Source organism: Actinia tenebrosa, unplaced genomic scaffold (genome assembly GCF_029948245.1).
Source record: "Actinia tenebrosa isolate PJP-AT-01 unplaced genomic scaffold, QUT_ActTen_1.0 PGA_scaffold1__47_contigs__length_23844297, whole genome shotgun sequence".
Lineage (NCBI taxonomy): Eukaryota > Metazoa > Cnidaria > Anthozoa > Actiniaria > Actiniidae > Actinia > Actinia tenebrosa.
The window spans coordinates 16,054,734-16,069,956 of NW_028292578.1; the positions used below are offsets into that span (position 1 = coordinate 16,054,734).

The window sequence follows — 15,223 nt, forward strand, 5'->3', positions numbered from 1 at the left end:
TACTCTATGTAACGTCGGTAGCTTGATGAAGAGGAGGACGAAGAGAATACGATGAGTGATGATGATGAGCATAATTATGATGGTGGTGGTGATGATGACGATGATCAAGGATGACTTTAATGAAGCAATTGATTGTTATGGCAGTGATGAGAAACTGATGATGATACTGAGAATGATGCGGATGATCGTGGCAGTGATGATGATGATAATGATAATAAAAATAGCCTTTATTTAGACACGATAATGAAAGCAAATTACAGAATAACTGGGTTTGTTTAGCTGAAGTCACCCCCCTCCCCAACGGAGCAGCATGGAGGAAGTACTTCTTTGTTGGTCTTCCTGTGTGCTGGTACCAAGGACTTGTGAGATTCCAAGATGGCGGCCGCCAGTGAGTTTCCCAGTGAACTTTCCACCCGTCCCTTTGGTCTCATAGCTCTTACAGGGTTAGATCTCACTCAAAAACCTCTTCACAAAGCAATATGGGAGTCGTTTTCTGTTAACAGACGTCCTGAGCGGGTCCCATTGTCGTTTAAACTCGTGCCTATTGATCATGAATATCCGAAAGCTAAACCTAAGGTTAGAACTTTATATATAAGGTACAAGAGCTAAAAATATTGTTTCTAAACCAAAATGTTACACCAGATCTTATCGCAAGGTGCTTTGCATTTAAAAACATCTTTATTTTATTTTGTTTTTATTGATCAAGATCGCTTTTGAAATGAAATCACATCACTTTATCCAGAAGCATTGATCGAGTCAAGGGACAAAATGTCTTCATGCCTCGTTATATTTATCCTGTTATCCCTTGCTACTAAAACTGCTTTCCCTTTTGTGCCTTATCCCTAAAAATATTTCCCCCTCTATTTTTTTCTGTTATCCTTTATCCCAGAAACTGTTCTGCTTGTTGTGCCTTTACATCATTTTCACAAGAGCTCATCACAAGTTGCTTGTGTGACCAGACAATCGAACTCTTGTTGGCACGAGAACAAAGGCTTATGTCACATGAAATATCACTATAACAGTCTCTCCTCTCTTCATTATATTATATTATGGAAGACGTAAATAATAATAACCATCCATCCATCCATTATGTGATAATAGCGCACATCATACGAGTGGTATATACCCAAGGGGATACTCAAGACAAAATGGATGAACAAACACTTGGAGCAAGTTCCTGCATTAATTGTTGTATTCTATGAGCTGGACTGGGATAATGCGCAGTGGAAGGAAAAACAGAATGATTGTGCAGCTCAAGTAGAGAAAGTCAGGTATGACAATTAAAGCTATTGCAAAAATGTTATCATCATCATCTTCTTAGCATCATTTTAATGACACATTTTTTACAGAGCTAGCATTCATGGTCGTAATACCAAGGTAGCTGTTGTTCTTATTCAAAAAAATGCTCCTCTCCCACCAGGTAAACTAGTGAAAATAGGGTTATAAATCTAGTTACATGTATTTTGATCTCTACCACTTTCCTTCTTCACTCTCTTCTCTCTGTATTCCTCCCTCCTTCCCACATCCATCTGTCTGTCTGTCCATCTACCCATCTTTCCACCCATCCATCAGTCCATCGTTCAGTCCATCCATCCATCCATCCATCAATCAATCCATGCCTATTCCTTTCTTCCTATTTTCCATTCATTCATCCATACCATTCCATTCTATTTTTCTGATTCTTCCAGTTATGCTATTTATTTTCACACCCATTCATTCATTTCCCCAATCTTTTCATTATCCCTTTCTTCCTTTTTCCATTCATTCATCTATCCATTCCATTCTATTTTTCTGATTCTTTCAGTCATTCTATTTATTTTTACACTGATTCATTCGTTCACATCCCCCATTGTTTCATTAGGAGAAGACATGCAAGCAGCCGAGAGAGCAGCAGCATTATGCAGCGCATGTGATCTGTCAGCCAAATCCTTGTTTGTACTTCCATACACAGATCATTTATTTGGTTATGCAATAAGGTAGGAATCTGTTACTAAAATTATTATGAAGTATTTTCTTTCAGGGAAAGTAAGTTTACCAGTACTTGCGTAATAGGTAAATTATCAGCCTTATACAGTTGCATACCTATTACGCATGTTCTTATATGATTTCCAAGCCCATCCCACACAGCTTATCGCCTCATCTATCATTTACCAGTACTTATTCAGACTTTAGCAAATTATCCTTCAAAGCCCTCTACATCTGCCTGAACATTAAGATCTTTTCACATGTACACACTTTCTATTTCATTTGTGTTTAAAATAACAGCTTCTCTAATTTGCATTTTATAAAAGAAATAAAAAACTGAATAACGAGAAGTGAAATGAACAATGGATAATCAAACTACCATGGAATAAAGACATACATGTAGGATCGAACACAGAAAAAATTCTGAGCCCCAAATTCCACTTGTTTCATTATTCATTATTCATTAAAATTAATAAAAAACTGCCTGAACACTACCATCTGCCTGAAAATTAACATCATTTTATGTATAATACATACATCAGGTTAGAGAATGCATTCTATGAGTTGGCACAGAGCTATTACCATGGTGAAGCAAGGAAAGTCAAAGCACATAAGGTAAAGTATTATATAGAACGGTCTGAACCCAGGTGAATGAACGTTTATCAAAGTATTATGATCATCCGGGTGGATGTAGTCCTGAGAAGGACTGTTTGATGGGACTGACGTTTTGACTCTGAAGATGACTGAAGATGACTTCTGCTCAGGTTGTCAAAACCTCAGTCCCATCAAACAGTCCTTCTCAGGACTACATCCACCCGGATGACCATAATACTTCGATAAACAAGGTAAAGTAATAAACTAATTATTATTAACATGATATTTTATTCGCTGACTTCAAAGATAGAAAACCAAGATAAGTTTTAATTGGGTTGCTTGCGAGAGCATTTAAGCATTTATAATAATGAGGGACTGAAAGAGTGGTATGAATAAATTTTTGTCTTTTTTAACAGGAATTTTTGAACAAATCAACACACCAGGTACTGTAGTAATATATTATTATCATTATTATTTTTTATGATTACTATTTAGTTGTTATAATCTTGATTGTATATTGATTGATATTGAGTTAACAAGTAAAAGATTGATTTAAATGCTTTAATTGAAAATTATATATTATTATTGATATTCAAGGCAGTCCTCAGAATAATACAAAGAGTATTGTTGAAATGGTGCATTCTATTGATCTGTGTTGAATTTGTTCTCCATTCTTCAGTTACTTTTGGTCAGACATCAAATCAAGGTGGCTTTTTTCAATGAACTCAGACAAGATCCTCATGCAGCTGTCAAGTAAGTTGATCAGGTTTATTTAGGGTTGATAGTAAGTTAGTTTGGAGGGAGGGGAGGGAGGGGGACTGGGAGAACCCAGACGTGCTCTCCTCCGTCCCCCTCCCCCAATTCCAAATATATATAGCAGTACTAAAAGTGGGTTTCAAAAGGAAGGAAGAGAAAGGTTTCTTCCATCCCTCCTATCTGATGCATCTGATGGTCTGATTTTCATCACCAGACATTATCGCCAGGCTTATACTTTGATGTCAGAGATCAAACTTACAGATGTCAATGTCCTTGAAGTCAAAGTTGTTGCTGGATACATCAGCTATAAAGTAATTAAATTATAATATATTCCTTAATTGAAGCATTTACAAGCTTTATTGTATTGTATGCATTCTCTTGAATAGAATACTGAGTATGGATTGAGTTTTCAAGGTGGTGGGGAATGGACAGAGGAGGGCACATTCTTGATGTAAATTAAGGTCCTGTAGTGAATTCCCTGTAGTTGACGTGAGGGTTGATGACGCTGGGGAGGTATGGAATCTGATATCTTGTAGACAACCTTCACCATTTTAATGAGCTAGTGACAAAAGAATGACAGACAGATTTGTTTGGTTTCAGATTTGTCGGCTTAGTTTTCAAGGCAGTGCCCCTCTTGATGCCATATCTCAATTTCGTAAGCATGTTGACCTGTGGAAAGAAAAACGTGGTTGCTCTGAGTTAGCCTTTGAACATTCTGCATGGTTATCAAAGCAGTAAGTATATCTACATATCTTCATATTTTCAGCGGAGACAGGGGGGGGGGGGGTTAAAAGTCTTAATGGCATGTCTAATCTGGGTTTAATTGTCTTTTAGGTTTTCTTTATTTGGGGATTTATTTGATGAGGCAATAAGAAATGGACTCACAGCACTCCAGGTAAGCAGGATATGGACAATGATATGGTTCTAAGATGAAGTTACACCATGCTACACTATACCATGACATCATGTCAAATCACACCACACCACGCCATGCCAAAAAAAACATAGCTATTATCACATTGATAAATAGGAAAGAAAAAACAATGATAGGAGATAAAAAACTACAACCAAAAAAGAGACAACAAATTCGTGGCCGCCATGTTTAGCGCCGGAAGTCAATCCAAGCCAAGCCATGCCAAGCCACGCCATGCCACGCCACACCACAGCACACTGTCATACCACACTACACTACACCATAAAATTGTATGCCATCACGCCACACCATTCCCCCCTTCCCCCCCAAATGTACATTATACCATGAGACATTCCGTTATCTTGTATCACATCACCAAACCAAACCATAACATCAAATATATTCTTCTTGAGGATCATGTAAGCTCAAATGTATTTCCTCCATGGCTACATGTCTAGAAATAGTGCCACAATTATTTCTGATTTCTGGCCACCACCCGGTTAGCTCATTTGGTAAGAGCATCGGTCTGTTGTGCGGAAGGTTGTGGTTCAAGCCTCGGCCGGACCAACACTCAGGGTCTTAAAATAACTGAGGAGAAGGTGCTGCCTTTGTAATTACATCTCCAAATGGTTAGACCTTCATGTGGCTCGGATGACCAGGACAACGTTAATCAGTGGCGGTCCCATCCCTAATCAACTAGAGACATTAAAAGAGGACCATACTGTCACATGCTATCCTCTTTAAGCAAAGTTGATTATTATTATTTTTTATTCTGATCATTATTTCAGACTCAGCATCCAGGATTCTATTATCAGCAAGCAGCAAATAATGCCATTGTCCGAAGACAACTTTGTGAAGGATTGTGCCATGTAAGTATTTTATTGGTCAAGAAATAGTAAAAGAAATCATCCATACCCACCACACAGAGGAATTTGGAATTTCTGAAGAGTAGGGGGGTCAGAGAAAGAACAAAAATACAGAATTTGTATAGAAGAAAATTGGAATTTCTGGGGTTAGGGGGGTGTCTTTAAAAAATTCCTCTGTGAGGGGGGTATGGATAATTTTTGGAACTATACATTAGTTAGACTTCATTTAATCCTCTTTACCTTGGGCACCATGCTTTCCTATGTCAGACCAATTTATTCCTAAACAAGAGTATCATTTCTTTGTTCAATTATTGCACATGATAAGATACATGAATATGGATCGACATCTTAATCAAAGAATCTTATTCTCAAGGGTATGGCATGTGGCCAGTCTTAAAGGAGGAAAAAATTACGTCAAAGTTAGACGTCTATTGACATTGATGATTATTATTCTATATTCAAAGCATCCATCCTCTCCGATATCACTGGAGCCTCTAGCAAATGCTGGAAAATTGGATTTCTATGGACAAAGACCTTGGAGGCAAGGATTTCAAGGCAGGTGTCATTATAGGGATTTATCAATTCTTTATTCTGATTTTTATTTCCAAGTGAAATAAGTGGTTCTTAATTCGCATCAATTCCATGATTGACAATTTAGGTTGGATTAGAGTATGAATCTTCAGTTTATCAATAACACACTTTAGTGTAAACCTGCTCCAAGTTGATCTCTCCGAGAGTCATAGAACATTTTGTTGAAGTCTTGAGAGGTCCACTTGTTACTCTTGCAGGATTTTCATCACACCAATAATGGTGTGTATTTCTGTAGGATGTGCTAAATTTTCTATGTTTCTAAAGAGAGCAAGCACAATTCAGTGAATCATTTTTACATCACTAAAATTGATGGGAAACAAGTTAGAAAAGTCCTTCATTCAACTTCAGTATGTGTAATCCTGGTTGTGCTGTCTGTGCTTTGTTCAGTGTGTGTGTACTAATATGGAGACGAAGGGCTCAAGTGTGACATTCATTGTTGATTTTCTAGGAGCTGAACCTCTTGATCAACCTTTAGAACACAATGGAATCCTTGCCCTTCAGGCTCAAGAAATGAGTGTTGATCATTCAGTAAGTGAATATGATTGTGTACAGTTGCTGGTGAGGGGAGAGTACTTGTTTTGGTAAATTAAAAATTTTGTTTTTCCTCTTTTCTTGTCTCGAACAGTGGATCATCATTCCTCTTCTAAGCAGTGCTGTAGCACAGTTCAAGAAATATAAATCACCAAGAATGAAGAGATATCTGAGTAAGGAATATAAGATATTGTTAATTATTATATAATTACCAATGAAATATCTGTTTTTCTCTATTTCGAAAAATTGATATCTTCACACGTGAAAATAACATGTTATTTTCACGTGTGAAGATAACACCATTGTGATGGCTATTCAAAATTACACGGAAAGAATTGCCTGAAAAAGCCAAAACATAGCTCATTGATAATTATATAATAAACAGAATATTACATGGCCGCTTGGAGATACGAATTTTATCTTCTCGTGTTGAAAATCTCTCACTCGTTCGCTGCGCTCACTCGTGAGAGATCTTTTCAACACTCGAAGATAAAATTCGTATCTCCACGCGCCCATGTAATATCCTTTATTTGTGCATTTTGTGACTTTCAACTCTAGTACCAAAACTTGCAAACAAATACATGTACAGTATTTTTCAACCTTGGATGCAAATGGTACAGGGCCTTACCACCAGTACGATTCGTCTGGTTTTAACCCGTGCCACTGTTTACCTTCAGAACCATTTTCCCTTGTAAAAACTGTTAATTACACAAGTAAATGAAAAACAGGACTACCTTTTTTAAAAACTGGGCCACCAAGTCCAACTGTACAAGTTGGTGGCTACAGCCTTGTCGTATTGAAATGTGACTGTGTGCTTAAAGTTCAGTCGTACTTTTCAGGGCTTTCAATAACCTGGCAGCCACTGGAGCTCTGGTGGTTGCTTCAAAGTTAACCACCGGCTACTTTTTATTTCTATGAAATACCTTCTGTTCCTTGTATCGGATCACAGCCAGCTACTTCTCACTTATGACCACCTACTCTAGACCAAAACATTCTGGAAGCCCTGACTTTTGGGCACCATTTTCTTATCCCTTTTCATTATCTCTTGTTTTCAGTGGTTCAAATGGGAGAGGAATACTACCATGCAAGAGACTATAGCAAAGCTCTTATGTAAGTATTGACTGGTGTCACACACCTTACTCCCTCTCACTCCCAATTCCCTCCATGAGATCATATCTTAAATAATTCTAAATTTGATTATTAGTTCAAGGGAATATATACCCTCCCCTCAAAGATCTGGATCTGTTAGTCCTCAATGTAATTAATAATAATCAATGATAATAATTAATAATAATAATAAATTATAATAATAAATAATGATGCAAATTTTTATTCATTATCAATAATAATACAATAAAAGTGATATATTTTTGCTGTTATAGGCTTCTAGGTAGAGTAACGTGGGATTATAGACATGAAAGGTGGTGGTCACTCCTCACCTCGGTCCTCATAACTTCATTAAGGTATGCAGAAATTGATAAGCTGATATCTACTGCATTATTGGTGTTTGAGTTTGCAAGCAAAGGGTGCAATCCCTGCAAAATCCTGGATCGCGTGCACCCCCCTGAATCCACCCATTCTTTTGTCACTTCCTGTATGCTGAATTACTGAACAAACAACAGAAATCTGAAGCTGTTTTATTTTTTTAATTTGACATTGTCTTTTCTGATTTTTATATTATCTATTATATAATTATTGATAACTTTAATATAATGATTTTTTTTTGCAGGTGTGCATATCTAGTGGGTAATGTCCAAGAGTATGTGACAATATCAATGGATCTGATGGGAAAATGTATCCTAGCTCCAGTTTTCCTACCCCTACAACACCTAGCATGCTAATTCATTGTATTTATCTGGATCTAAGTTAGATCAATCCAGAGGTTGTTTCAGGGTTTGATGTGTGAGTTAGCCATGCCCTGACTTAGATCAGCACTTTTTAGCACTTCCTTAACATGACTTGATTCAGATGGGCTGAATTCACCCGAAGAGAAGACAAGAGTCCAAATGAATCTAATCCATGTCATATCGGTAATAATGCTCACATGTGATATCTAGTCAAGTACTTTTTTCCTGCTTTAGCACCCTAAAAATGGTGAGGGAGGCATAAGATTAAGAGTGTGGTGCTTGGGGGCTGAGAATTGAAAATTCAATATGTATTAGCAAAAAGTGTGTGGTTTTTTTCCAATATTTTTTCAATAATTTTTCATTTACCACACGTCTCATTCAATCTGACTTCTGATTTTAATTTCATGATCAAGAATGAATGCCCAGAACCAGAACCAGGCTGTGATGTAGAAGCAGTGGAAGAGGCTAAAGAAATATGGAAATCATTAGCAAAACAAACTGGACAGGTTTTCACAGTACAGATGGACCAGATTGCTGCATTTGGTACGATGTATTATCCTCTCTTTCCACTCCTTTTTTCTCTTCCCACATGAAACTGTTCCCTTGTCAGTCCATCTGGGCATTAGTTTGTTGCATTTTCCCAAGAAAAAATAATCTGACATATTTTGAATTAACTCTTTTACATGTATTTAATTCACAGTGGAATGCAAAGCCAAATTTGACTCCCCATCAATTCATGCTGATAGTGCCATTATACTCCACATTCATTTAAGGTATGTCCATTGAATGTTTTTATTTGCTGTGTCAGTGTTTCTAATAAAACAGTGATGATAAAAAGGTAAATTTTACACCATGAAAAGATGAAAAAACGTTTTGGACGCTAGTCCTTTGTCAGCTCTTTTTCATCTTTTCATGGTGTAAAATATTTACTGTTTCATTATAAACACAGACGCAGCTCACACTAGATTTCAGCTAGTTATCTCTCTTCTATGTTTTATTTATTTTAATAATAGTTGTTAACTATTTTCATTTTTTCCAGGGCTACATGTCCTTTTCCTATTCGTTTTTCCAAGCTCTCTGTTTTCTTCAGTAACCAGGTAAAACACTTGAGTCATTTACTTACGTTGTTAATTACAGGAAATTCAATTACAAGATTACTGCACATTTTCTATTATTTGCATTTATTATTTACATCAACATATTATTCTGTTTGGGCATTTTGTCAGGCATATAATCAATACTGCTGTATTGATAGCAGCCAAGGAACAGACAGTGAAGGAGGGTTATATCTCTTGCCAGCCAAGACTAAAGTCATCCCTTTCAAGTTTTATCCTCAGCCTGAAGATGTCCGCAAACAGCTTCAGGTTGGTATTTCCCGATTACTATTGTTCAAGTATAACAGGGGCTTCACAGCAGCTAGGTTGTAGGACAGAAAAACAATGAATTACTGTAACATAAAAGTAGATTTTATTATTGAATTTTTAAGTTGTGTGTCATATTTCCGTGTCCAACTGCTGATAAAAAACTACTAAAATAAAGCGAATAAATGTTCTCACTGATTTAACCTCTACCTGAAGCAATCAGGATTTAGGGTGACAAATCCTGGGTTCATGAAGAAAAAGTAAGGAAAATCTTTATAGAACTGCTTTTTGTTTTAGAGACAGGAGTCATTTTTCCATATGATGAAGCCATACTCAAAAGCTCTGTGTCCAGTTTTGTAGTTTGGAGTATTCATTATAATTCTGTTTTTATTTATAATTTTTGTCTTACAATTTTATATTTCATGTGTTCCCTGTAGGTATCATCTATAGCCCTTGAACTGGGAACCCAACAGGGTCGATGTGCTGTGTTGGTATGGAATGGAGGTGGTACTGAAGGAACTACAACCCTCAACTGCTTTGCAAAGCATGGGAATAGCCATCCTGATATAGAAGATCAACTGGACTGGGAAGCATTACAGATTGCCTCAAATATACTGTAAGTATTATGATCATTGCTGAGACAATGGCCATATTTTAACAGGGGGGTTAAGTTTGGAGCAAGTGTTCTTGTGGACATCACATGTGAATAGAGTTTGTTTGAAATATTTTTCAACAACTTGCTGAGGTTTGTTTTACAGTTCTGTACTTTTCCTCTGACTCTCTGCAAAAACAAGCTTGTGAGTTGAGAGTTGTGTGCAGTGAATGTGGAGTGTGTCCTATACCTAATCTTTAGCCTCTGTCTAGGAAGGTTCGACAGCTACTCACTCTATCACAACATAAAATTTTTAAAAATGTGAAAAATGAGCAAATGATCATCTTAGCAATAGTTCAAGGGAGATTCAACAAAATCTATGCTTTTGTATCTCTTGCTGTCCAAGACTAAAGTCATCATGTTCAAGTTCTACCCTCTGCCTGAAGATGTCAGAAGATCAAGGAAGAGTCAACAAAATCTATGCTTGTGTCCTTGGAGGGAATGTCACATGATTTTACGTTCCCCTCCCCTCTCCCCCTCCCCTCTCCCCCTCCCACTCCCCTCCCCTCTCCCCCTCCCACTCCCCTCCCCTCTCCACCTCCCACTTCCCCATGTTGCTTGTTACCCATATTTATGACCAGTCATAAATAAACTAGGAAGTTGAGTCATATTTCTCCATGATAATAGAGGAGTAATGTCCAAAACAATTTAGTTTCAAGATTGGATTTTATATTTTTAATTATTACAGAATCAATCCTAGAGAGCCTAAGATGGAAATACAACTCTTCCATGACTCTCCGACACTGGTTAATGAGTTTTTCAAGGTGACCTTGAAGGTCAAGAGCTTGGAAGATACCGACGTGAAAGATATAAGGTAGTACATGCACTTGAACGCTTTGTATTCTGGTTTCAATTCATCTCTTTTTTATCTTTTTCTTTTCCGGCTTCCTGTGGTATACGAGGGAAAACATTCTCAGCCCCCCTCGGTCACAGGAAGACACAGGAAAACCACTATTTTAGTGACAAGTTTAATTCAATATTTGTTTCTCTGTTTTTTATCTATTTCAAGAATTTGGTTTGGATTTCAAGAAGAGCATGATCCTAGCATAGTAGATACTAGTAAGTAAATCCCCATACCTATATGTAGTTAGATGTCACCCCCATACCTCTATGTAGTAACATGCCACCCCCATACCTATATGTAGTTATATGTCACCCCCATACCTATATGTAGTTATATGTCACCCCCATACCTATATGTAGTAACATGCCACCCCCATACTTATATTTTATTAGTAACACGCCAAACCCATACCTTTTATTTAAAAATATGCTATCCCACCTTTATATGTAGTGTAGCTATAAATACATAATTTATTTACACTAACACTTAAAATGAGCACTTGTCTATAAATTATAAAGTTGGATAATGTCGTGATGATTATTTTCTATCAGGTACTGTTTGTCTCGAGCCACCAAAAACAGGGCAGGAAGCACCAGTCCAGAGCTTTGTTTTCTTCAACAGAGAGAGCATGGAAAAAGAGGTCAGCAAGGTTTTATTCCTACTAACCAATCTGTTGAATGTTTTATCAAATTTTATCCTTTCGACTAATTTTCTTTTCCCTTTGTTGGAAGATGGAGCAGACTTACTATGTGAGGTGTGCCCAAGTGGGAAGTCGCTCACTACAAGCCAAGGTAATGTAGCAGGATGGGTGGGGAAGTGGTTAATCTTGGCTTCTCTCACTGCCTCTGGGTCTTCTTGGTTCTCTTCCTTGCATGAGAGCTTTTTCGCTTTGTTTCTTAAATTTATTTATACCAATTTTGTTAAAGAATCTTATTTTCCTTTTTGTAAGACAGATCTTTCTCTCTTTTTTTTTTTTTTTTTCCAACCTCTAGATAACCTACTCGGTGACGATACCAGCTACCAGCGATTCGACTCCAATCACATGTGTCTGTGTAAAGGTAAAAATTATCTGATAGCTCAACAATCTAACAGATTGCTTGCTTGCTTGCTTGCTTGTCCATTTTTTGTTTGTTTGTCTGTCTCTCTGTTTGTTTGTTTGCAAGCCTGCGTATTTTGTGTGTTTTCTAATTGTTACCATTACTACGTGCTGATCTGGACAAAAATCACATCAAGTTGGGTATTTTTATTTCAGGAGAAGAAAATCTCAGCAAAGACTGTGATGCCTTTTGACATTTCCTTGTCTCTTACGAGTTTACGGGTAAGCTAAGTGCACTGAACGACTTTCCCTACCGTCCCGACCCCTGCTACTACCCTAACGTAAGGGAGTAGGAAAATTTCTCAGAATGATGTTTGTTATTGCGCAGCTTGAACGACTTGACCAAGTCAGCGAAGAAGAACCATTCTTATTACTTGCGAGCATCAAGTGTTCTTCTCCTTGGCCTGTTACCATGGTTACAACAAGATTGAATCTGGTGAGCTCCTTTAATACGTCAGACTCTTTTTCTCTTTAATATTTTCATAGAAAATCTTAATTCTGAGTGAATAATTTTCTTTTCTTTTCTTTTTTTGCTTCCAGTCTTCAGAAGTGGACTTTGTTGGTGAGAAAATGAATTCACAGTTAGAAGGAGGTAAATCAATTGATATTTCTTCGGTTTGAATTTAAACGGAAGGAAATTACGGGTGTGGTAGCTGTAGTATATTCACCTCTCACTTCTGGGGTCACGGGATCGATTCCTGGATATGGCATTGCATGCTAGGGGTTTCCCCCCGGTTCTCCAATTTTCCCTCACTCCGTAAAACGTAGAGACTGCTTCAGGGTTCGAACTGTGAATTAGCCATGCCCTGACTTACATCAGCCCAGAGGTTGTTTCAATGTTCGGTCTGTGAATTAGCCATGTCCTGACTTAGATCAGCCCAGAGGTTGTTTCAATGTTCGGTCTGTGAATTAGCCGTGCCCTGACTTACATCAGCCCAGAATTTGAATGTAGCTCATACACCAGTAGTTTTTATTCAACACTAATTTACACGCCACTCTGTTTAGTTTCCTTACAGCAAGGAGAGAGCGCATCAGAGTGCTACTGTCTGGCCGCACGTGAAGGCAGTAGCTCACACAAAGTAGTCAACATCGGGAGCCTTGTCCTTGAATGGCGCCGAGCGTCTTCCCCATCTGACTGTCCTGCTGTAATCACTGAACTAACTTTCCCGTCTGTCACAGTCGAAAGTGTGCCATTTTTCATCAACACAGGTAATACTGTTAATCTATTAGTAATATATTGATATTTCATAACCCCTATATACCAAATTTTAGCTGGATAGCTGGCTTTATGGACGAACATCTCGAACTAGAAGATGAAAATCTCGAGATATTTCTTCATCCCCTTATTACATCTTGATACAACTACTTATACCACAATCGTTTTTGAATTCTTCTTCTTATTCAATTGCTTAAAAATTCTTTGAGAATTACAAGATAGTGGGGTCGATTAGGCCAAAGCCCCCGGCTTTTTACTAAGAGACCAAGACCTATTGAAGACAAAAGGAAATGGGCGTGGTCGTTTTTTAAAGGTGTTTTTTTTTTGTTCCTTCAGAGTTGCCGTCTTATGGGTGTGTTCAGACACTAATGCCAATGTCTTATGTGATCCATAACCGTACATTACAAGTACAAGAAGTAGAAGTGACCATTGAACCTAGTGAATCCTTCATGTTTTCCGGACAAAAGCAGGTAAATTTGGGAGTCATTGTTCAAGAAGTTGGCCACCAAGGAAAAAGAGGGAAAGGAAGGGAAAGAAGAAGGAGGAAGAGAAGACAAAGGCAGAGGAGAAGGAGGAGAAGGAGAGGAATAGGGACAGGGACAGGGGAAAAAAGAGGGAGATGGAGAGAGAGAGAAGGGAGAGTAAAAGGGAGAATAAAAGAGAGATGGAAAGGGAGATCGTAGAAGGAGAATAATTATCGTCTCTCATTGTCATGGCCGTAGGTTCGTTCTTCGGACCCGCTGAGTATCTCTTCCTTCTTCTAGTACAGGTTTAACATTTACATGACCAATAGCTAATGGTTTTATCGTTTCCTTCATTTACTCTAGGTTCAGTTCAGACTACTTCCAGAATCCGATCACAAGCTATCATATAATTTATACCCATTAGTGCCAGGTCATGTGACTTTACCCAAACTGCATCTCAATTTGCCTCGTTTTCAAACTAATTGGGATGAGCATGCGCAGAAGATGATTCCTACCCAAGTTTTTATAAAGGTAATACCTAGAGGAAAGTTTGTCATTCATTTATTTGTTCGTTCGTCGTTCGTTCTTCGTTCGTTTTGTTTGCTTGTTCGTTCGTTTGTTCGTTTGTTTATTCGTTCGTTCGTTGCTTCGTTCGTTCGTTGCTTCGTTCGTTCGCTCGTTCGCTCGTTCGTTCGTCTATTTATTCATTCATTTGTTTGTTTGTTTATTTATTTATTTTAAAATTCTTTTTTTTTTTTTTTTTTTTTTTTTTTTTCCAGCCAAGAGCCAAACCTGTAGTGCAAGTTCAGTAACAGTCGAGAAGAACAAAGATTTGATGACTGCATTGGAATAACACTGAAGGGAATGTCATGTAAAGAAAATTAAAGACGAAAATCGCAACGAAAAAAGAGGGCTAGAAACAGTTAGAAAAGTGATTATCCTAAGACACAACATCTAATGTACATAAATTAAAATGGAATCATGTTTTAAAATCAAAATCTTTCGAGGAAATAAAATATGTAAAATTTCATAGGAGTCAATAAAACAAATAATGATGGACTTTGTGTAGTCGGTCAGGAATCAAGAAATTAATAAATAAATTGAGTGATATAGAGAGGGTTTTTATGACAAAAAGGGACATCAGTGCATCTCGATCTTTCTCTAAAAGTGACTCAGTAGTGGCCAGTCGAGACGGAGGGCTGCAATATATATATATATATATGGGCTAGGCTTCTTTTTAAAAAGATCCTCGGCCAAAGATTGCATGGGGAGAGTTTGCGTTCGAAATATTTTGTAAGAAAATGAAATCTTATCTGGATACGATGGACTTTAGGAGAATTGAAGAGAAAGCTGAGCAACTCTACTTTTACATTTTGAAACACGATGAAGTTGCGTGACAAGTTGCACAGCTTTACCCTTTCATGACTTTGACTCCTAGAATTACTACCTTTCCCCTTTTAGTCGGTGAGAGAAAAGGGAAATTCTCTGCCTAGTGGGGGAGGGGAGGGGAGGGAGTGGCAAACAGTT

At 37.6% G+C, this 15,223-nt stretch overlaps 1 protein-coding gene across 1 annotated transcript; it reads left to right on the forward strand.

Annotated features, from left to right (window-relative positions):
- Window positions 1-361: 361 nt before the first annotated feature.
- LOC116296870 (trafficking protein particle complex subunit 11) lies at window positions 362-14,753 on the forward strand. The gene is made up of 35 exons (XM_031704977.2): window positions 362-576; window positions 1,102-1,271; window positions 1,350-1,420; window positions 1,862-1,976; window positions 2,508-2,580; window positions 2,976-3,002; window positions 3,239-3,312; window positions 3,530-3,626; window positions 3,916-4,049; window positions 4,150-4,210; window positions 5,017-5,097; window positions 5,559-5,649; window positions 6,134-6,213; window positions 6,311-6,389; window positions 7,272-7,326; window positions 7,599-7,679; window positions 7,946-8,010; window positions 8,185-8,246; window positions 8,477-8,606; window positions 8,764-8,836; window positions 9,103-9,160; window positions 9,290-9,427; window positions 9,862-10,040; window positions 10,765-10,890; window positions 11,086-11,135; window positions 11,472-11,560; window positions 11,652-11,711; window positions 11,913-11,978; window positions 12,173-12,238; window positions 12,345-12,452; window positions 12,557-12,608; window positions 13,022-13,225; window positions 13,569-13,702; window positions 14,060-14,227; window positions 14,476-14,753. The coding sequence occupies exons 1-35, from the start codon at window positions 376-378 to the stop codon at window positions 14,506-14,508; spliced, it is 3,351 nt and encodes a 1,116-aa protein (XP_031560837.1). The 5' UTR covers window positions 362-375; the 3' UTR covers window positions 14,509-14,753.
- The last annotated feature ends 470 nt before the right edge of the window (window positions 14,754-15,223 follow it).